Here is a 17873-nt window from a genome sequence, read left to right as displayed (position 1 = left end):
GTTAACTTAGGTCTAGCCTTAACTTGATGTAACTATTAATGGTGGTCCTTTCCACATGAATAAAAGTTACTTTACTTACCCTCGTTACATGAAAACATCAATGTGGCAGATAAAAGCGCAGAAGAAGAAAACGTTTTATTAACATTGCTAGCAGTTAATGCAGTGATGCGACGAGTAAGCCTTCAGCTAAAAACAGATTTATGATGGACCATGGATAAACTTATAAACTATAGTGCTACGCAACTTGAAATTTCTGCTGAAAAGAAAAATGAACTCCAGTAGGCCTATTTCCCTCAATTGTCAAAAGAATTGCTTTCATCCTCTGGCGAGAGGGTTAGCCAATTAAAGCATTTACAAAAACTTAGTTTCCAATTGCCATACGCGTAAACCAATGAGATGTTACTCTGTAGGGGTAGCCGTTTCAGAAGTTGAAGTTATCCAAAGTCTTAAAAAATAGGCCTAACGAGTAGCCTATTCTAAAGAAAACCAATGTCATTTATTTTATGCTGTGGTTGAGAAAAAAACTTCTTCAGTAGAAATGTTCAATAGGGCAGCGATGGCCGAGTGGTTAGCGCGTTGGGCTCGCAGTCGAGAGCCTGCATGTACGACTCCAGCCACCAGCACTTGCTGTTGTTTCTCTGGACAAGAAACTTTACGATAATTGCCTCTATCCAGTGATCGATTTCGAGTAATGGGTAGTACCAAATTTAAGTCATAAGTGGAGTAGACAACCGGAAACAGACATTGCAGTCGGCTGCAGCGTGGGTCAGGTGTACGTCGGAAGGCGTACACCGATGCATAGCGCTCAAGTCCGCTTTCCTGCAATGCAGGGTAAAGATATGAAAAAACAAACAAACAAGGGCTATTCCAACAAAGCCATAAAAATGTCGGAACCAAGGACCTTAGGTCTAAGTAGGCAGTAGAAAACTATATCATATCCACATTAAACTATTAAAAATAGAATAACTAGTCTATTTTTCATTGAATATTGAGCTTGGGTCTTTCAGAGGCCTCATGGATTATCATTTGTTAACTGTTCTGTATCTTTAGATATTTTGTTTGAGATCAAGTTTGTTTTATTAGAAAGAACCTCTTAGGTTTTGAGAAATGCCTTCAAAACGTGTTTTGAATGCTGTCTTTAATTTTTTTACATCGTTTTTTGGCTGGGGTGGCCTGGGAGTAACTATTTCTTCAATATCCAACAACAGTTGGGTAGTGAGTTCATTCACTATGGGGTTGTGGAACTTATGCAGCCGCAGCGTGGGAGGTTGTTTCGCTATTCTTGAAGGTAAGCATTTGCATGCTCAACTTTTCGTCTGTACAACTACAAATATTTAAAATAAACGTTAAATTATACCTTAAAAACAATTTTAAAACTTTTAGAAATGCAACGTTTAAGTTATCATTGAGTAGGTTAATGATACTTTATACCTTTTCGAAAGCTGTTGTCAAATAAAAATATCCTGAAAATCGTGTTAGGCAACATCAGGCCTAGTTTATAGCATGCTGTAGGTTATTGTAACTTCGTAAGCAGTAAAAACATGCAAATGATGCTTTTCTTTAAAACGATTGTGATATTGTGATGATGGATTGATTATTTTATTGATGATTGATTGAATCTTTATCCTCGGACTGGGAAAGCTTCTTGCAGAGCTTAATTCTGGCAGTTTCGCATACTTGTAGAAGCTTTGAATCACTGACGTAGACCCGGTCACCGAGATTGACAGAGTGAAGTTTCCGATTGTTGAAGTCTTGTTGCCAGGGAATTATTCCATCCATTAGATGCCGCTGCATGGAGAGCAGTCCTTAACGTGCGTTGCTCAAGCGCACACCCAGAAAATCGAGCCAGCGCGTCTTGATCTTGAAGCTTCTTCATTCCAGAAATCACGCGCTAACCAACTGAACTATCCGGGAGGACAACAAGTGTATAATGTAACAACATGAAAAAAAACTTGTTGCACTTTAAATACAATTCACTTCTTTTTTTTGTCTATTTAGAAACTATCCCTTCATGGCTGATGGCAGTGCGAGCTTTTTCAATCATGTCTGCTAGCACCATTTTCATTGCAAGCTGTGTGCTTGTTTACTCCCAATGCAGAAATCACAAACCAACTAAACGAGTATGCTCAGTTTTGTACTTTCTTGCAGGTAAGCTGCAATAAATAGATGGCGCACTTAGAATATTGTGGAAATATTGTCATTGTTGTGGTCTCGGGAAACCGTTTTAACAACGTCAGTAAAAACTGTTAAATGGTATAGTCAGATGCAAAAACCTACTTTGGATATTGTTAATGTAGCTGTAGACTGTACGTAAACCTTTTTCATAAAATCACTTCCTTTGGAATTGATTTCCAATCAAAGTAAAGATAACTGTTCTTGCAACCTGACATGTTCTGGCAAATTGGTAATTTAGCCAATATCCCACAAAATTTCTTTGGTAGATACCAAGAGTAATTTTGAAGTCTGGACCTTCTATGAGCTTATTATTGGATTTTTCTCAACAGTTTGTATTTGGGTAGCTTTTGCAATTGCTAAGCAAATACAAATTAATTCAAAAATAATAATTGATGTCTTCTCATCTTTAACACTTAACAAAAAAAAAGAAGATTTTGACACAAAGAAAAAGAAGACGACAAATCAGATAACTTTTTGAAACCAGTGCATTGCAATATCGATTACACAAGTAGTAGGCTAATGTACAAACAAGGACGGCATGCATAGACATCTTTACTGTTGATGCCAGCATTTTAAGTGTCGACTGATATTAGTTATTAAATTATTAATACTTAGTGGTTTTCAACCTGGGTGTCGCGACCACTGTGGCGGTCGCGAGCCGTTTTTCGGGGGATCGCAGAGGCCTGAAAATCCAGTGCATCGTTTTCAATTCTTTTTTGTCAGAAAAGATTAAAAACTGTGTTTTTGTCTCAAATATATTTTGTATCGGCATGAACCAAATTTAATTAAATTTTGCATTAAATATGCTTTTGTTGAATATTTTTATGATAGGGGGTCACCAGGTTACGTTGATTGCTGTTAGAGGGTCGCGGTGCAAAAAAAGTTGAAAACCCCTAATAAGCAAATAAAAAATAGGAAACAATATAAAATTCGTATGACCAGGCGCCATATTGGTTGCTTTTTACATTGATTCAAGTCCGGCAACTGCTGTAACCGTAAAATCGATGAAAAAGGACTGATTTTCTGTCAGGAAGTTGTAACAATCCCAATAAGGTTGGAAATACAGAAGGTTGGAAATACAGAACGTCATGTAGCCTAACGTTGCTGTTGTGTTGCAGGGATCTTTGGCATAGTCGGCATGGCCGTGTACACATCGCAATCAAACATATCTCCAGACACGGTGTTGATATATTATGGAGCAGGTTTCATAATGGGCTGGGTGGGATGTCTGTCGTCAATGTGTGCTGGATTCTTTGGTTTTCTGTCTTACAAAAATATGGACTACTGTGATACTCATGAAGTTGTTTGAAAGAGCTTCAAATGTCTTATTTCAATCGCTTTTTTTTTCTTATTTTCTAATTTCGTATACTTAAATACAACATTGGTAATTGGATTAATTTAAACATTAATTTTATGTTTTACAATAATAGTTATAATAGATATTGCTGAACATAAACGGTATTCGTTGGCTGGTTGAACCAATTATATTTGGTGACTACTTAACTGCTAACTACATGCATTATGTTAACATTTAAAACATGTGATATTTAAGTACAATATGCGTGAACCGAAATCGAGCTAATACTTCCTTTCAGCCCGAATCAAACAATATTTTTTTCTTGTTTCAATTACTGCAACCCTTTTTTACAGCGATGTTGTTACAACTTCATCAACGCGGAGTGTCATCCCAGACAGCAAATCAGTCGTTTTTTACATTGATTCAACATCTGCAGACGTTGAATCAATGTAAAAAACGACTAATTTGCTACCTGGGTTACAACTATGCAGATTGCAGCTCAAACAACTATTTTCAATGCAAAGTCCACGACCACGTTCTTGCTCTACCAGATGACCTCAATAATATTCAATCGTTTGTGAGTTAATTAAATGACTGCTAATTGTCATAATGGTGGACTCCCGATAGCGCACACGACTGAACGCTATTGTACGGTACGAAAGAACATCAATTTCAGAAAACAGTCTCGCGGTGTATGCCGGAACAACACCCTTCTACGTCATGCATCCATTTAGCGACACCTTGCGGATGGAATAATTGCAACCGACGAGATTTCAACGAGCTGAAAACTCTCTGTCTATCTTGCTAACCGGTCATGCATCAATGATTACTGCGAAACTGCCTGGATTAAGCTTCCAAACAGGTTGTTAAAATCCGATGAGTTTCTCAAAATTAATCAACTACCGGTACCTGCTATAATGTAGTAAAAACATCAGGATGTTGTTTGACAAAAATTATTTTCTGAATGTATCCAAATAAACGTTGAATCAAATATAGTTATTACTATCGGAATCCCTAACAGCCTGTTTCACCTAAAAAAGGATCATCAGAAGGTCCTTATTCAAATAGAATCTATCAAGAATCAAGATCCTATTTGAATAAGGACCTTCTGATGATCCTCTTTTAGGTGAAACTGTTAAGGATTCAGATAGTAATAACTATATCTGATTTAATTCGCTCTGCTTTGCTTTTTGCTTAGCATTGAGCACTTTTTTGTAGTATTAATAGTTTTCATTGTTTTAAATAAACGTTGATGTTTCAAACTTGGCCTATTTGTAGTCTGGTTAGCAGGTGGGCTAAATGCATTGCTTGTAGGCTATTAGTGACAAGCGATACTAAAAAAAAAAGAAACGTTTTAAACGGAAAAGAATGTCTTCTGACAGATGTCAAGTTGTCAACCTCACAACAATGCTTGATATCAACGATACTGTCACATCTCTTGTAATAGAAATAAATTTATTTTTGCACGAGTCAGTTGAGTGTAGGCTATAACCCTGAACTAACTTGCTCGAAAATAAGTTTATTTGTTTTGAATTCTACTTTAAAATATCAAACATTCTCATTGAAAATGTAGGCTATGTTAAAACCGATATTAGCATTTGAGTTTATCGATAACGACATTTAAATAACCAACAATAATCATCAGCATCTCCAACCTGTTAAAGGTAGGATTATCAAAAGGTAGTCTACTACGCTATCTTTAAATGTAAATTGGCAATTAGTTTTGAAATGATGTATCTGCAGCTCTGCGTATATAAGCTACACAGTAAATATATTTTGTTACCAGATGACAGATTACAATCAATGCAATCTGAATGTAGCCTTGTTCGATATTTTGTTCTACGCACGAGTTGAATGGCGACCACGAATTTCGATATACAGTACAAGTATGACACGAACACATTGTTTCAAAAAATTTGAGAGCGTGTCAAATCGGTGTCCGACAAATTTTTCGTAAGCAATTGTTCGTAAAGCAATTCTTCGTAAGCAATTGTTCGTAAAGCAATTCTTCGTAAACTTAATTCTTCGTAAAACAACTCTTCCTAAAGCATTTTTTCGTGCATGCAGTTGAAATTTGATGTATACGAAGAAACGCTTTACGAAGAATTGTTTTACGGATTTCATTTTACGAACAACAGTTTACGAACAATTGTTTAACGAAAAACTGTTTACGAAGAATTGCTTTACGAACAATTGGTTATGAACAATTTGCCTATAACCGTCAAATCAATGTCAAATCCTTGTAGGGCTAGGCTACTAACCTAGACAGCAAATCAGTCGTTTTTTACATTGATTCAATCGTCAGACGTTGAATCAACGTAAAAAAACGGTACCCGGACATTTTGCCGAAAGACATTTTGCCGAAAGACATTTTGCCGAAAGACATTTTGCCGAAAGACATTTTGCCGAAACCCATTTTGCCGAAACCCATTTTGCCGAAAGACATTTTGCCGAATGGACATTTTGCCGAAACTCATTTTGCCGAAAGGACTAATTGCCGAAAGGACTAAATGCCGAATGGACAAATTGCCGAAATTATACAAATGCATTTTATGTATTATCATAACCTAATAACACATAAATGTCATTCACAAACAGATTTCACTCACAAATTATGTGCGACAGCGCGTAAGTATCCGACAGAAGTGTTATATGTGTAAGCGAACGTCTAATACTGATCTCCAAAACCTGTGGAGACTGCATAGCCTATAGCCTATACTTATAGATGAGACTTGGTGTCACTTCAAACTAATACTGATTTCCAAAAACTGTGGATACTGTATATAAAGCAATTTTTAGGCAAACAACAGTAGCAAAGTAATTACTACAGTATTTCAAAGCCACTGCTTGCATGGTAACGAGACTTGGTGTCACTTCAAAATAATTATCAGTTCAAAGGCATTGCTTGCATAGCAATGAGACTTGCGACTTGGTGTCACTTCAAAATAATTACCAGTTCAAAGGCACTGCTTGCATAGTAACAAGACTTGGTGTTGCTTCAAAGTAATTCTTAGGCAAAAAAAAAGTAGCCAAGTGATTCTATTTCAAAAGCACTGCTTGCATAGTAACGAGACTTTGTGTCACTTCAAAGTAATTTTTTTCCAAATTGTTTTGGCAATTTGTCCATTCGGCAATTAGTCCGTTCGGCAATTAGTCCTTTAGGCAATTTGTCCATTCGGCAAAATGTCCTTCAGCATAATGTCCTTTCGGCAAAATGTCTTTCGGCAAAATGGGTTTCGGCAAAATGTCTTTCGGCAAAATGTCCGCGCACGAAAAAAACGACTCATTTGTTGTCTGGAAAATAAATTATCTTGATCTGGAGTATGAGTTAAGCCGCTTTTAGGCTACTTGTGTTTCGAATTTGATATTTTATGTCAGGTTAATTGATATTTTTCGATTTAGAGTAACATTACAATCTGAATGAAAACTGAAAATTAATTGATAAACAGATGAATTCATAGATTTATCTCTTGTTTTATCTAGACGATTTTCTTCTATTTCAATTATTTTTATTCTTTTATTTCAATAAAGTTGTCGACAACAGTCACAGCATCCCGTGATAATTGTAATTGATAACATCTATTTAAAAATTAACATGAGAACAGAGAGGAAAGCTTGGGATAACGTTCGTGTAGTGGTTTATCAATTTTTGGGCAATCATGAAGTGGAAAGAAAAAAATGGGTAACTTTAAATCGCCTCCGTACTGGTGTTGGTCGTTTCAAGCACAATATGTTTCACTGGGGTTTGTGTGACTCTTCATCCTACGCTTGTGGCAAACAGCACAGCACATCATTGTGCAATTTTCCTGCATACCTGTAGGGGAGACCGGGGCTAGTTGTAACATTTTTAAATTATTTATTATATGTTTGTAAAAACAAGTCTGAGCGAATTTTTTGGAGATTAGTTGTGTAGGTAGACTATTTACGCATATTGTTCCACCTAAAGCCCTGTGATATCTAGGATTTTGAGAAAATTGGCCTAGAAAAATTTCAATCGGGCGTTACAACTTGCCCCGGATCTGGGGCAAGTTGTAATACAGGCAGGGGAAAGTTGTAACAGAATATTTTTGCTGCTAATAAATAGCAAACACTTTACTGAACATTCACTTTTGCTCAAGAAAGGTTTATTCACTCCTCAAGGTCAGAAAATGTTCACCAAAAAGTACACACTGAAGCAAAACTGCACACAATATAATAGGCATTTCAAAAATTCACATTTTTCCTTTACTCCTCACAAAGGTGACAATAATACTTTGGCAATCCCTCGGTACATTGAGAATGCGACCAACCATGGCACTTTTCGCACCTGACCCAGTTTTCTCCCGGTCTACTGTTCGAATACGCTTCGGAGCACACCAAACAATACCATTCGGTTTTCTTCGAGCAGCCTTGTTTCTTTTTCTTTTCAAAAGTAAGCTTTCGCTTCTTTGTGTGCTTGAATTTGGAAGCATGTTGCTCTTCTTCAAGCTTCTCTTTTGCTGGTGTGTCTGTCAAGATTGCAGACTGCTTAGTTTTGCGTTTCTTTGCCCCAACTTTTCTAGGTACAGCCTTAGGCAGTCCTCCCATTACTTGGATAGGAGAAAACACTGCTGAACCAGCACTCAAAGAAACAGAAGGACTTGGTGTTTCACTTGAACGAAAAGAGGTAGAAAGTGTTGCAACTGAAGGTTGATTAGTAGAAACATCCTTACTTGGAGTGATATAGGATTGTTCATGACTTGTTGTCTCAGTGGAAGTATTTTCATCTGTGATGATAGGTAGAGCAGGGGCAGCATTGCCATGGATAGGGTCATCTCTATCAGTAACAGAAGCAGGAGCAAACCCATGATCTTCAAAGATATTTGGATTAAAAGGCATAATGCCAGTTTTCTTAAACCCATTCATGATATTGATTGGGGTGTTGACTCATTAAGAATGGCTGGCAGATGATAAATTGACGTTACTTCACCAGGATGATTTTTTATCGAATTATCCTGTGCACTAGCAAGATATTTCTTAAGAGGCCCATCAACTGAAACATCCAGAGGCTGGAGTTTATGGGTAGTGTGCAAAGGAAAAGACAGAAACACAAGCCCATTTTCTTTGGCTAAGTTCAGTACAGAAATAGACAAATGTGCAGAATAGTTGTCTAGCAGTAGCAAAACAGGGGTTTCTTTACTGGGTCGCACATGCTTAATAAAGTGATGCATAAACTCCAAGAATTGAGCTTTCCGCATCCATCCTGAACCATTTGCTACACCAATGCAGCCAAGTGGTCCCCCACGATTAACCAGTCCCTATACATTTTTCTAGGAAAAATCAATATTGGCGGCACATTATTGCCGGTGGCATTAACTGCTTGACAAACAGTCACCAATTCTCCCCTTTTCCTTGAAGTAATAGTACCAACTTGTCTGCTGCCTTTTCGAGCCACAACTTTACCGGGCTTTTGCACAGTTGTGACCCCTGTCTCATCCAAATTCCAAATGTCAGAGGCTTTAAATTTGTAACGATTCAAAACTTCACCAAGTTTGTTGAAATACAACTGAACATTGTGTTTATTAAAGCTTGTTGCCCTTGCTATATAATTACGCATAATTGTAACAGTTACCAAGTAATCTAGTACATTTACTGCCAAAGAACATAACACAGCTCTTGTTACATCTTGCCCCAATAGCAGTAAGCCATAAACTGTTCGATATTTCACCAATAAAATGCCACATATTTTTGGTCAACTTTAATTTTTTAAATATCGAAGTAAATGGTTATATCAAAAAAAAAAAAGACCAGCTCTCTAGCTTACTTTTTTTTGTCGTAGTAACTACAAGTTTATTTTTCTAAAATTTTACTTTCAGTAGGCAAAAAATGCTTTTCGTTATAACTCAACTGTACGGAGAGATATTGAAACGAGGGTTTATCTGTAACTTAGCTACAATACACTTGATAGAGGGCGCTATAGAAAAATATATTTTTCTGTTTAGTTGGGGAGAAAATGATAGTGTTCCAACTTACCCCTGTTACTTTTAGCCCCGGTCTCCCCTACAGGACATGTGGACCTAATGGACTCCAATGCTGAAACAGTGCACTGGATAAAGCAGTTGAGAAATGTTGCCTGAACTGCTGCCCCACAAGTAAAAACTTGTCATATACTTCAGAATCACCTGAGTTTCGCTTTAAAACGTACTAGAGTCGAACTTCCTTATCATCAAACACCGCAGTAGCCTAGGCAAGTGATTCTCATGACATGTCACTGTCATTCTCTTTTTTAATGACATGTCATTCTGTGACCGGGCCAGTGTCAGTGGTTCAAAGCCGCTGCAAGTGTATAAAGCTGCTAAGTTCTCATAAAAGTTTCTCAGTCCGAGCTAAAAACTTCCACGATTTTTCAGAATTCACCACGAAAAGGAAAGCAAAACCAATAAATAAATTTATTTGCGTTACAACGAAGTAAAATATTTCAAAATGTTTTTATTCGAACAGCCTTGGCAGCCATCTAATTTTATTTACCTGTATGAAATTATCAAACAATGCAAACAACGATACAGTTGAACGTTCTTAAAACGTAGAGTGGCAATTCAGTTAGTTTAACAACGCTGATGCAAATTAAATTCCGCAATGCTATAAAAAGTCATAAAAAGCGTGCATACCCATGACGTCATCGCACAGCTACAAGCAGCTTAGTTTGACGTCACCTGCCTCGGGGACTAGCCCGCATTGAACAAAACGATCTACATCTCGATTCGTGAGTTTAGTCGTGCGCTGTGACAGAACAGTTGTGATATGCTTAGTTGCTTACTGCTCATATATGTTACTACAAAAAAAACTGACTAAATTATTTTATTCATTAAGAATTAGATTTTTTCTGTGCCTCTACAGTGGACTACACTTCGCAAAAAAGAACTATGCTTCATTCAATAAAAAGTCTGTTTTCACAAAAATGGTTGAAAGGCATTGCAGGTGAACAACTTATTGCGTAGTGGCACGAACAGGAGCTTTCGCTGAATTACAAGCAATGGCGGTCAGCCTGGTATTATGGTTTGAAAGAGTTCATTTCCCTGAAAGCTGATTTATATTGAAGAGTTGAATACAAAAGCAAAATGACTAGAAATGATACAAATTCTAAAAGTAATCTTCCCAGTCTATGAAGTTGAAAAACGTATCATTAATAGCTTATTTCCAAAATCCTAACCTGTTTATTGACGTGGTTAATAATAATAAATTAGTCAGCTAGTTGTCTAAGTAACAAGTAAATTCTGTGCAAAAGGTAGGCTATTCAGTTAGGCTACAAATAAAATGCAGTTCGAGCACAGCTGAAAACAATCTGAGGCTGACTTGAAAATGCTTGCACTGCGTACGAGTTCACAAGCACTGCCGCCGTCTGCAGTATCAGCATAAAACGTTGAACATTAAAATTAAGGGAAAAGTGACGTGCTCGCAATTCCTACCAAATGACGTCACCACATCAGGACCAAAGCTTTAAAACAGGCTCGTAGTATATCGACAGTTCGGTTCAGTAGCAGAGGTTTAGAAAAACATAGAGGGCAAATCGTACGATGCTGCCTACTCGAGACTAATATGAAATACTGTGATAGCCCAAGCAAAAAGATTTAGCATAGATTCAACACCGTTCAGAAGTTTCAAATAGTGAATAAAATATTTTAAATTTTAATGTAACTTCACTGCTTGCCCATGTCTTGCAGCGGTGTACGGTCGTTTGGTCGACAGGACGTTTGGTCGACAAGACATTTGGTCGACAGGACGTTTGGTCGACAAGATATTTGGTCGACAGGACGTTAGGTCGACAAAACGATTCATTTTAGGGTTAGGGTTAGAGTTAGGTTAGGGTTAAGATTAGTTTGATTGATTGATTGAATCTTTATCCTCGGACTGGGAAAGCTTCTTGCAGAGCTTAATCCTGGCAGTTTCGCATACTTGTAGAGGCTTTGAATCACTGACGCAGGCCCGGTCACCGAGATTGACAGAGTGAAGTTTCCGATTGTTGAAGTCTTGTTGCCGGGGAATTATTCCATCCATTAGATGCCGCTGAATGGAGAGCAGTCCTTAACGTGCGTTGCTCAAGCGCACACCCCGAGAGTCGAACCAGCGCCGCTTGATCTTGAAGCTTCTTCGTTCCAGAAGTGACGCGCTAACCAATTGAGCTAACATGAACCCTAAAATGAATCGTTCTGTCGACCCAACGTCCTGTCGACCAAATGTCTGTCGACCAAACGTCCTGTCGACCAAATGACCGGGTACCTCTTGTAGCCTACCTGGCATGAACTATTATGCTAAGTTTTTCGAAACAAAAGGCAAAGGTTCAGAATTGGTTTCATAAATGAAGTGCTACAGTACTGTGGGTCCGGCAGTGTTTCTTCCGATGGCTTAGCTTTCACAAAGCAGTCTCTTCTTCGATTGCTCTAATTCTAATATCTGAATCAAACCATCAATGCAATAGGGATTTGTAAAACAAAGTGTTTTGTGCTGTATCTTTGCAGGCAACAGTTAGATTACACAAAGCCATTAGCAAAATTAGACCTTATTGCATGCGCTCAACGTTCGCTCACGTAAAATTCAATGTAGAATTAGTCTGTTTTGCTAGCTGGGAAAGCAGTAAAATGCCCAACAAAGACAGCACGTTTGCACAAGCTGGCTATAAAATACTAATTACGTCACAGGAACGTTCCCGCTGCGCTATTCAAGATTTTAGTAAGCCAACGAAATGATTTTGTCACGTCGATACCACTTTTAAAACCATTTAATGTCGAAGTAAGCGGGCAACGTAAGTAAGGCAGAGCAACGTTAGTGCGAATTTCTTTGGGATAGAGCAACATGAACCTACAGACCATTTAGTTGCCACTGTTGTAACTGTGTACTGTGTAGCCTGCTCATGTGGTCTCAAAGTGATTTTGTTAGCTGGGTGAAAACCTACAGAAGGACAAACTAGCAAATTCTACTTGCTTTTAAGATAAAGCGATCAGAAATAAACCAAAATAAAGAAAGGATGTTTTATAAAATTAACACAAAGTCTTTTAAATTTAGAGATTCTGTTCCAAACAGCCCCGATAAGAAAGGTTGTGTTATTTTTAATACCTCCATGACAAAAGATGAAAACAGACATATCGTTAAACAAATACATGAATAAACTACATGATCTGGTAACCTAGCCTACTCGTAGAAAAACGATGTAGGCATATAGGCTGACTTATAGGCTATGAAAAGTAGGCTACGCCTGTGTTTTCAACAATTGTGTGTTGAAGTTGTCAAATATTGGGTATTATTGTGAGACTACACTTTAGTTTCAACATATATTTCTATCTTCATTCAAACATAGGCCCATTAAGGATATTTGTCAATAAATTTTGTGATCTAGTTTACAAGTTAAAGTACATTGACAAACTTTCTGAATCATGCTATCTGACCAGAACATTTCGATTATATTTGGAGTCTTTGTTGGTGTGTTCGGTTGGACGGCCTTAAGTTTGTCAATCGCCTCAACTACTCATTCCAGTTGGATAGTGTCTACGACGACCCTCTCCGGTTTATGGTACAAGTGCCCTCGCAATGGAACAGCATGCCTGCCAATATTCGGTAAAAACCTCAATTGCAACAATTAACTAAGTATGTTGGTATGTTCATTTTGTGGACATGCATGTTATTGTAGAGGTAGATTTACACCTATACTCTCGAAATTATGTGTAGTGTAGTCTATAGCCCACTTTATACAGTATCTTGTAAATTAAAACACAAGAAAATGCATAAAAGTTTGTAAACGCCGTTTTTTATCCAAACCGATTCTTATCGAAGCAAAAATAACTTACCAACGTTTTAAGCAATGTGTTATTTACAGTAAAATATAGTCAGTTTAGAGCAGTTTACTACTTCACAAATGAGGTAAGCCTGTAAAGGTATTACCGCTTTATTGCATTAATGGCCTCTGCTAGAGATGTTGACTTGCTACTCTTGTCGTATCTTCTGGTTTTCATAATTTTACTATCAACTTACAATCGATTATATTCGACATTCACTTTATTGCTTTAAAGAATCACGTTTTACAAGGAAAAGCTTAGTGCAGTTACAATTTTCCGCGATAAAGACGCTGCCAAGGCTGCAACCACTGCTTGGCCTGCAAGAATTTAGATTCTGATCAGAAACTGGGCAATACATAAAGGTAAAAGGTGGTCCCATACTTGATTCATGTGTCGGGTATGAGAAGATAAGGTTCTCATTGTAGGCTATACTAAGCCTTCGGCACAAAAGAGTGTATAGGGTGGCTAGTTCCTTTCTCTCGGCCACCTTTCCTTTAGAAATTATGCCCACTCAATTTATTACACCCCAGCTAGAGGTGAGACGTGTTTTTAACAACCAGCTTAAGACGGGAGTCAACCAGGTTTGCATAATTGGAAAGCCAACGCATTATCTGTTGCGCCATTCAAAGCTGAGTTAAATAAATAAAGCTGACCAACGAAAAGAATATTCGAAAGGGCGACGTTGTGGACATTCAAAAGCACCCAGCTGTGTCGTCAAAATATTTAAGAGCATACCAGTATTTGGAGCAGCTGATCCGATGAATGTATGGCCTTCAGCTGTTTACTGCTATATGCAGTAGCGTAGCCAGGAATTTTGAAAGGGGGGGGTTTTGACGACCCAGCGGCGGGGAGTCTGGGGGGCCTCCCCCAGAAAATTTTAAAAATTTACTTTGAATTTGGTGCATTCTGAGAGCATTTTCAACAAAAATGTGGGTATGAATATTCCTGTAAAATGGTGCTGTCCGGTGGCATAGCAACAGAATAAGATCATGTTTTCTTCGGCATTTTTCGGAAATAAAGCTAAGTCTCTATGTTTTCTTGTTGCTAATTCCTGTTTGAATGTTTGGTATTGGCAAAACTCGCTCTTTTCATGCAGTTTTGTATAAAATTAGGCAATTTTTTTTAGACTGAAAGCATCATTCTCAATATCGTGACGTCACACGCATGCCAAAGGGAGGGTTGCAACCCCCAAACCCCCCCCCCCCCCCCCCCCCCCCCTTGGCTACGCCACTGGCTATATGATGTGGTGCATCTCCAGGTTTGCTGTACCTTACGGTACTTCGGCGGTGCTGTTACAATAGGCGTAAAATAAAAGATAGGCCATATGTAGCCTATTGTTTGTTCTGTCGCTTTTTGTAACTTATTTATAAAGACTTATCATTTTTAACAGAAAGTTCATGGGTACTTGCAGTCAGAGCATTTTCAATCATGTCAGCAATAATGATTCTGACTGCTTGTGGGTGTCTTGTTTATTCTCAATGCAAGCATCATTCAAAAACTTTAGTTTTGGCTTCGTGCTTTTATTTTATAGCAGGTAAGTCAAACTAAAAATTTGAAAGTAGGCCATACATACTCCTGTAGACTTATATTTTTTCAAAGATAAATTAAGTGGTAGAATTTATCTATATCGACACCTCACATGGATGAAGAAAAAGGCTCGATATCATAGACGAAATTTTCATATAAACGAAACAATCTAATTTATTCCCAAATTTCGAGTTTAGTTCATTGCAAGAACCTGGTAAGGGTTAAATATGTAGCTTACTCTATTCAGCACTGCCGAGAAATGTTATGTTTTTGCGTAGGCTACAGTATGGCAAAGGACAACGCAAACAAGATCGTATTACGATGCATAATGGAATTTGTTGCCTATTTACACATTAAAAGTCACTCAGACCGCACTAATGTGAGCAATGGCCAAAAAAAAACACATTTCAGGCTCAAAATTTTCCCCAATCAGTCCAAACCTTCGTAAATCTTGAATTAGCTACTTCAGGATTTCCAAATCTTCAGGATTTGTCCGCCCCGATAGCTTAGTGGTTACGCGCCAGGCTCAAAATCGCGCAGCGCTGGTTCGACTCTCGGGGTGTGCGCTTGAGCAACGCATTTCAGGACTGCTCTCTATTAAGCGGCACCTATTGAATGGAATAACTCCCCGGCAACAAGACTTCAACAATCGGAAAACTTCACTCTGCCAATTCTCGGTAACCGGCCCCGCGTCAAGAGCCTCTACAAGTATGCGAAACTACCAGGAATAACCAATCAAGGCTTTGCCAGTTCGAGGATACAGATTCAAAACCAACCAACCAAAAATGATTAGACAAAAACATGTTTTTTAATTTTTTTAGAGTAAACCGACCAATGGATATCAAATGACTGGTTACTGTTACTCCATTTTATGTTTTTATAGGAGCATTTGGCATAATTGGCATGATTGTTTATACTCGTGCTACTCTTCTACCGCCTGGTTCGGACAGAGGATACTATGGAGTGGGCTTTATACTGGGATGGGTTGCAAGCTTAATGGTTGTATGCTCAAGTGTTTGTGGTTACTTTTCCCACAAATATATGACAATTCGACGCTGGGATAGCAGCACATAGTTTATTAATATTGATATTTTTATTGATCTGTTTTTGCCAATTTGCGTACATTTTACTCTTTTGTTTATTTGCGTTGAGCGCATTAAAACAAGAAATATAATTTTTCGATTTTTCAGTAACATCTGCAGAACCTTTTTCCGTACTCAACATTTTCTCATATGTAGGCTACGTAACTTTTAAATCGCAATCTTAAATCTACAGCTATCGTTTTTAAAATTGCTTACTGCACCGCCTCAATGCATTTATGATATTAAATCTGAACTTAGAAAACTCTGTTTTGAAAATGGACTGTGTTCTTTGTAAACAGATTTAAGGTGTGATTGCACTACAGGCCTACAAGGCATGGGTGCAGCCAGCACAAAATTTCGGAGAGGGAGGGCAAATAAGAACTGTTGCACATGTCAGTGAGCCTAGCAACAAGTCAGCGAATGGGAAGCACCCATAGATGTGTCTGGAGGGCCTCCTCTGGGATATTTTCAAAAAAATCCTGAAAAGAGCGCATCCTGAGAGTACTTTCAGCCTTAATCAACAGAAAAACTCTGTCAAATGATGTTGTAACAGAGGGTAAAATGTGTATTTAAATATTTTCCCTTTGACCCCAAGCTCCTAGACATGCGTTTTCTTATTCCTTTAACGGCCAGTTAAGTTAGACTAAGTTAATGGTGAAATTTGAACATTTTCCCAAGTCAGATTTATTTTCTGACATAGGCCTACCGTAAGGTAACCTACTCTCTTTGGTTATAGGCTATAGCTTATTATATGCTGGAAACTATCATTGTCGCATTTGCAGAATCATTCATCCGAAGATGTTTCATTTTGTAACGTGTTAGGGTGTGAACCTACCTAATCATTTCACGCCATAGGCTTATAACCAATGCTATCATAATCTAACACTGATTTTTGTGACATCAATGAAGAAGCGCATAAACAATGAACACATCGGCCAAATGTGGAGCTCATGCTACTTAAAACTTTTTCTTATAAATTGTGTTGTGTATTCTTGAGTTAATTCTGAGAATCTTCCTGTCGCTGTCAATGTTTTATCACTGATTGCCATTATTTGTGTTATAACAAATTTAAAGTTTTTATTTTGATTGTTTTTTTACGTTGTAAGTTACTGTATGTTTCATTTCTCTATTAACTTACTTGTTTTTTTACTTGTCACAGATTAGTCTTCCTATTCTAGATGTACAAATGTTTGAAGGAAAATTTTTTAAATATTTTATTTTTCTCTGGACAAAAATTCTTGTTTTATTATAACACCAATCTTGTATTGTGATAAAGCAGGTAGGCTAATAGGAAAGTAGGCCTAATATGAGCATGGCTCACTGCATACATTTCAATGGGCAAAGACATATTGAAACCAAAACGAAGCAAAATGTCAGATGAACACTTTCAGATGCTTGTGTTTTATCGTGAAAATTCAAAATAAAACTTGTTTGTTTCTAGTGGTTTATACCGTGTAAATGTTTGGCACCTAGCAAACAAAATGAGTTTACGCTAGTGTATGCGCTGACGCTGACACCGCCAATTTTTTTTGCAAGTTACGTTGACGCATACGGCGTATGGTTTTTCGAACGTTTGCGTTTACGCTGACGGCGTCAATATTTTTTGTATACGCGTAGCCTACATCACTGTTTTTGTCAACTAAAAAATAAACTAACGGCGCTAGCCTCAGCGTTAACAAAAAGTTGACGGCGTCAACGTACAACACTGCCACTCATATCAATTTGTTTAGTTTTTTTGGCTATTTGGAAAAAAATGTTGGCCTAAATGATGCTACAGAAGCTCGATATTGTAGCTTAAATTCCGCAAGACCCTATTTACCGCTTCCGAAACCCCAGTTAGTGGATAGGCTACACTATGGGGCCCACCCTTATTCATATTTAGTTGGTGCAGCGTTTTTCAGCATGTTAATATAAACAGTGTTATTATATAGGCCTACTGCTATAAAAACTCCCCATTTTATAGGCTAGCTTAGATTGCATCCATTGGTATTGTATTGTTGATCATCA

The 17873-nt window shown here is 37.8% G+C and overlaps 2 protein-coding genes across 2 annotated transcripts; both read left to right on the top strand.

Moving 5' to 3' along the window:
• Nucleotides 1-1125: 1125 nt before the first annotated feature.
• Nucleotides 1126-3484, top strand: LOC145776204 (lens fiber membrane intrinsic protein-like). The gene is made up of 3 exons (XM_082587606.1): nt 1126-1288; nt 1999-2148; nt 3294-3484. The coding sequence occupies exons 1-3, from the start codon at nt 1231-1233 to the stop codon at nt 3482-3484; spliced, it is 399 nt and encodes a 132-aa protein (XP_082443732.1). The 5' UTR covers nt 1126-1230.
• Nucleotides 3485-12787: 9303 nt separating this feature from the next.
• Nucleotides 12788-16086, top strand: LOC145776339 (uncharacterized). Its single transcript, XM_082587739.1, has 3 exons — nt 12788-13039; nt 14648-14791; nt 15668-16086. Exons 1-3 carry the CDS (start codon nt 12859-12861, stop codon nt 15856-15858), a joined length of 516 nt encoding a protein of 171 aa, XP_082443865.1. The 5' UTR covers nt 12788-12858; the 3' UTR covers nt 15859-16086.
• The last annotated feature ends 1787 nt before the right edge of the window (nt 16087-17873 follow it).

The sequence above is a fragment of the Aplidium turbinatum genome, chromosome 8, assembly GCF_918807975.1.
Source record: "Aplidium turbinatum chromosome 8, kaAplTurb1.1, whole genome shotgun sequence".
NCBI classification, from domain to species: Eukaryota; Metazoa; Chordata; class Ascidiacea; order Aplousobranchia; family Polyclinidae; genus Aplidium; species Aplidium turbinatum.
This window is presented reverse-complemented; position numbering and strand designations above follow the sequence as displayed.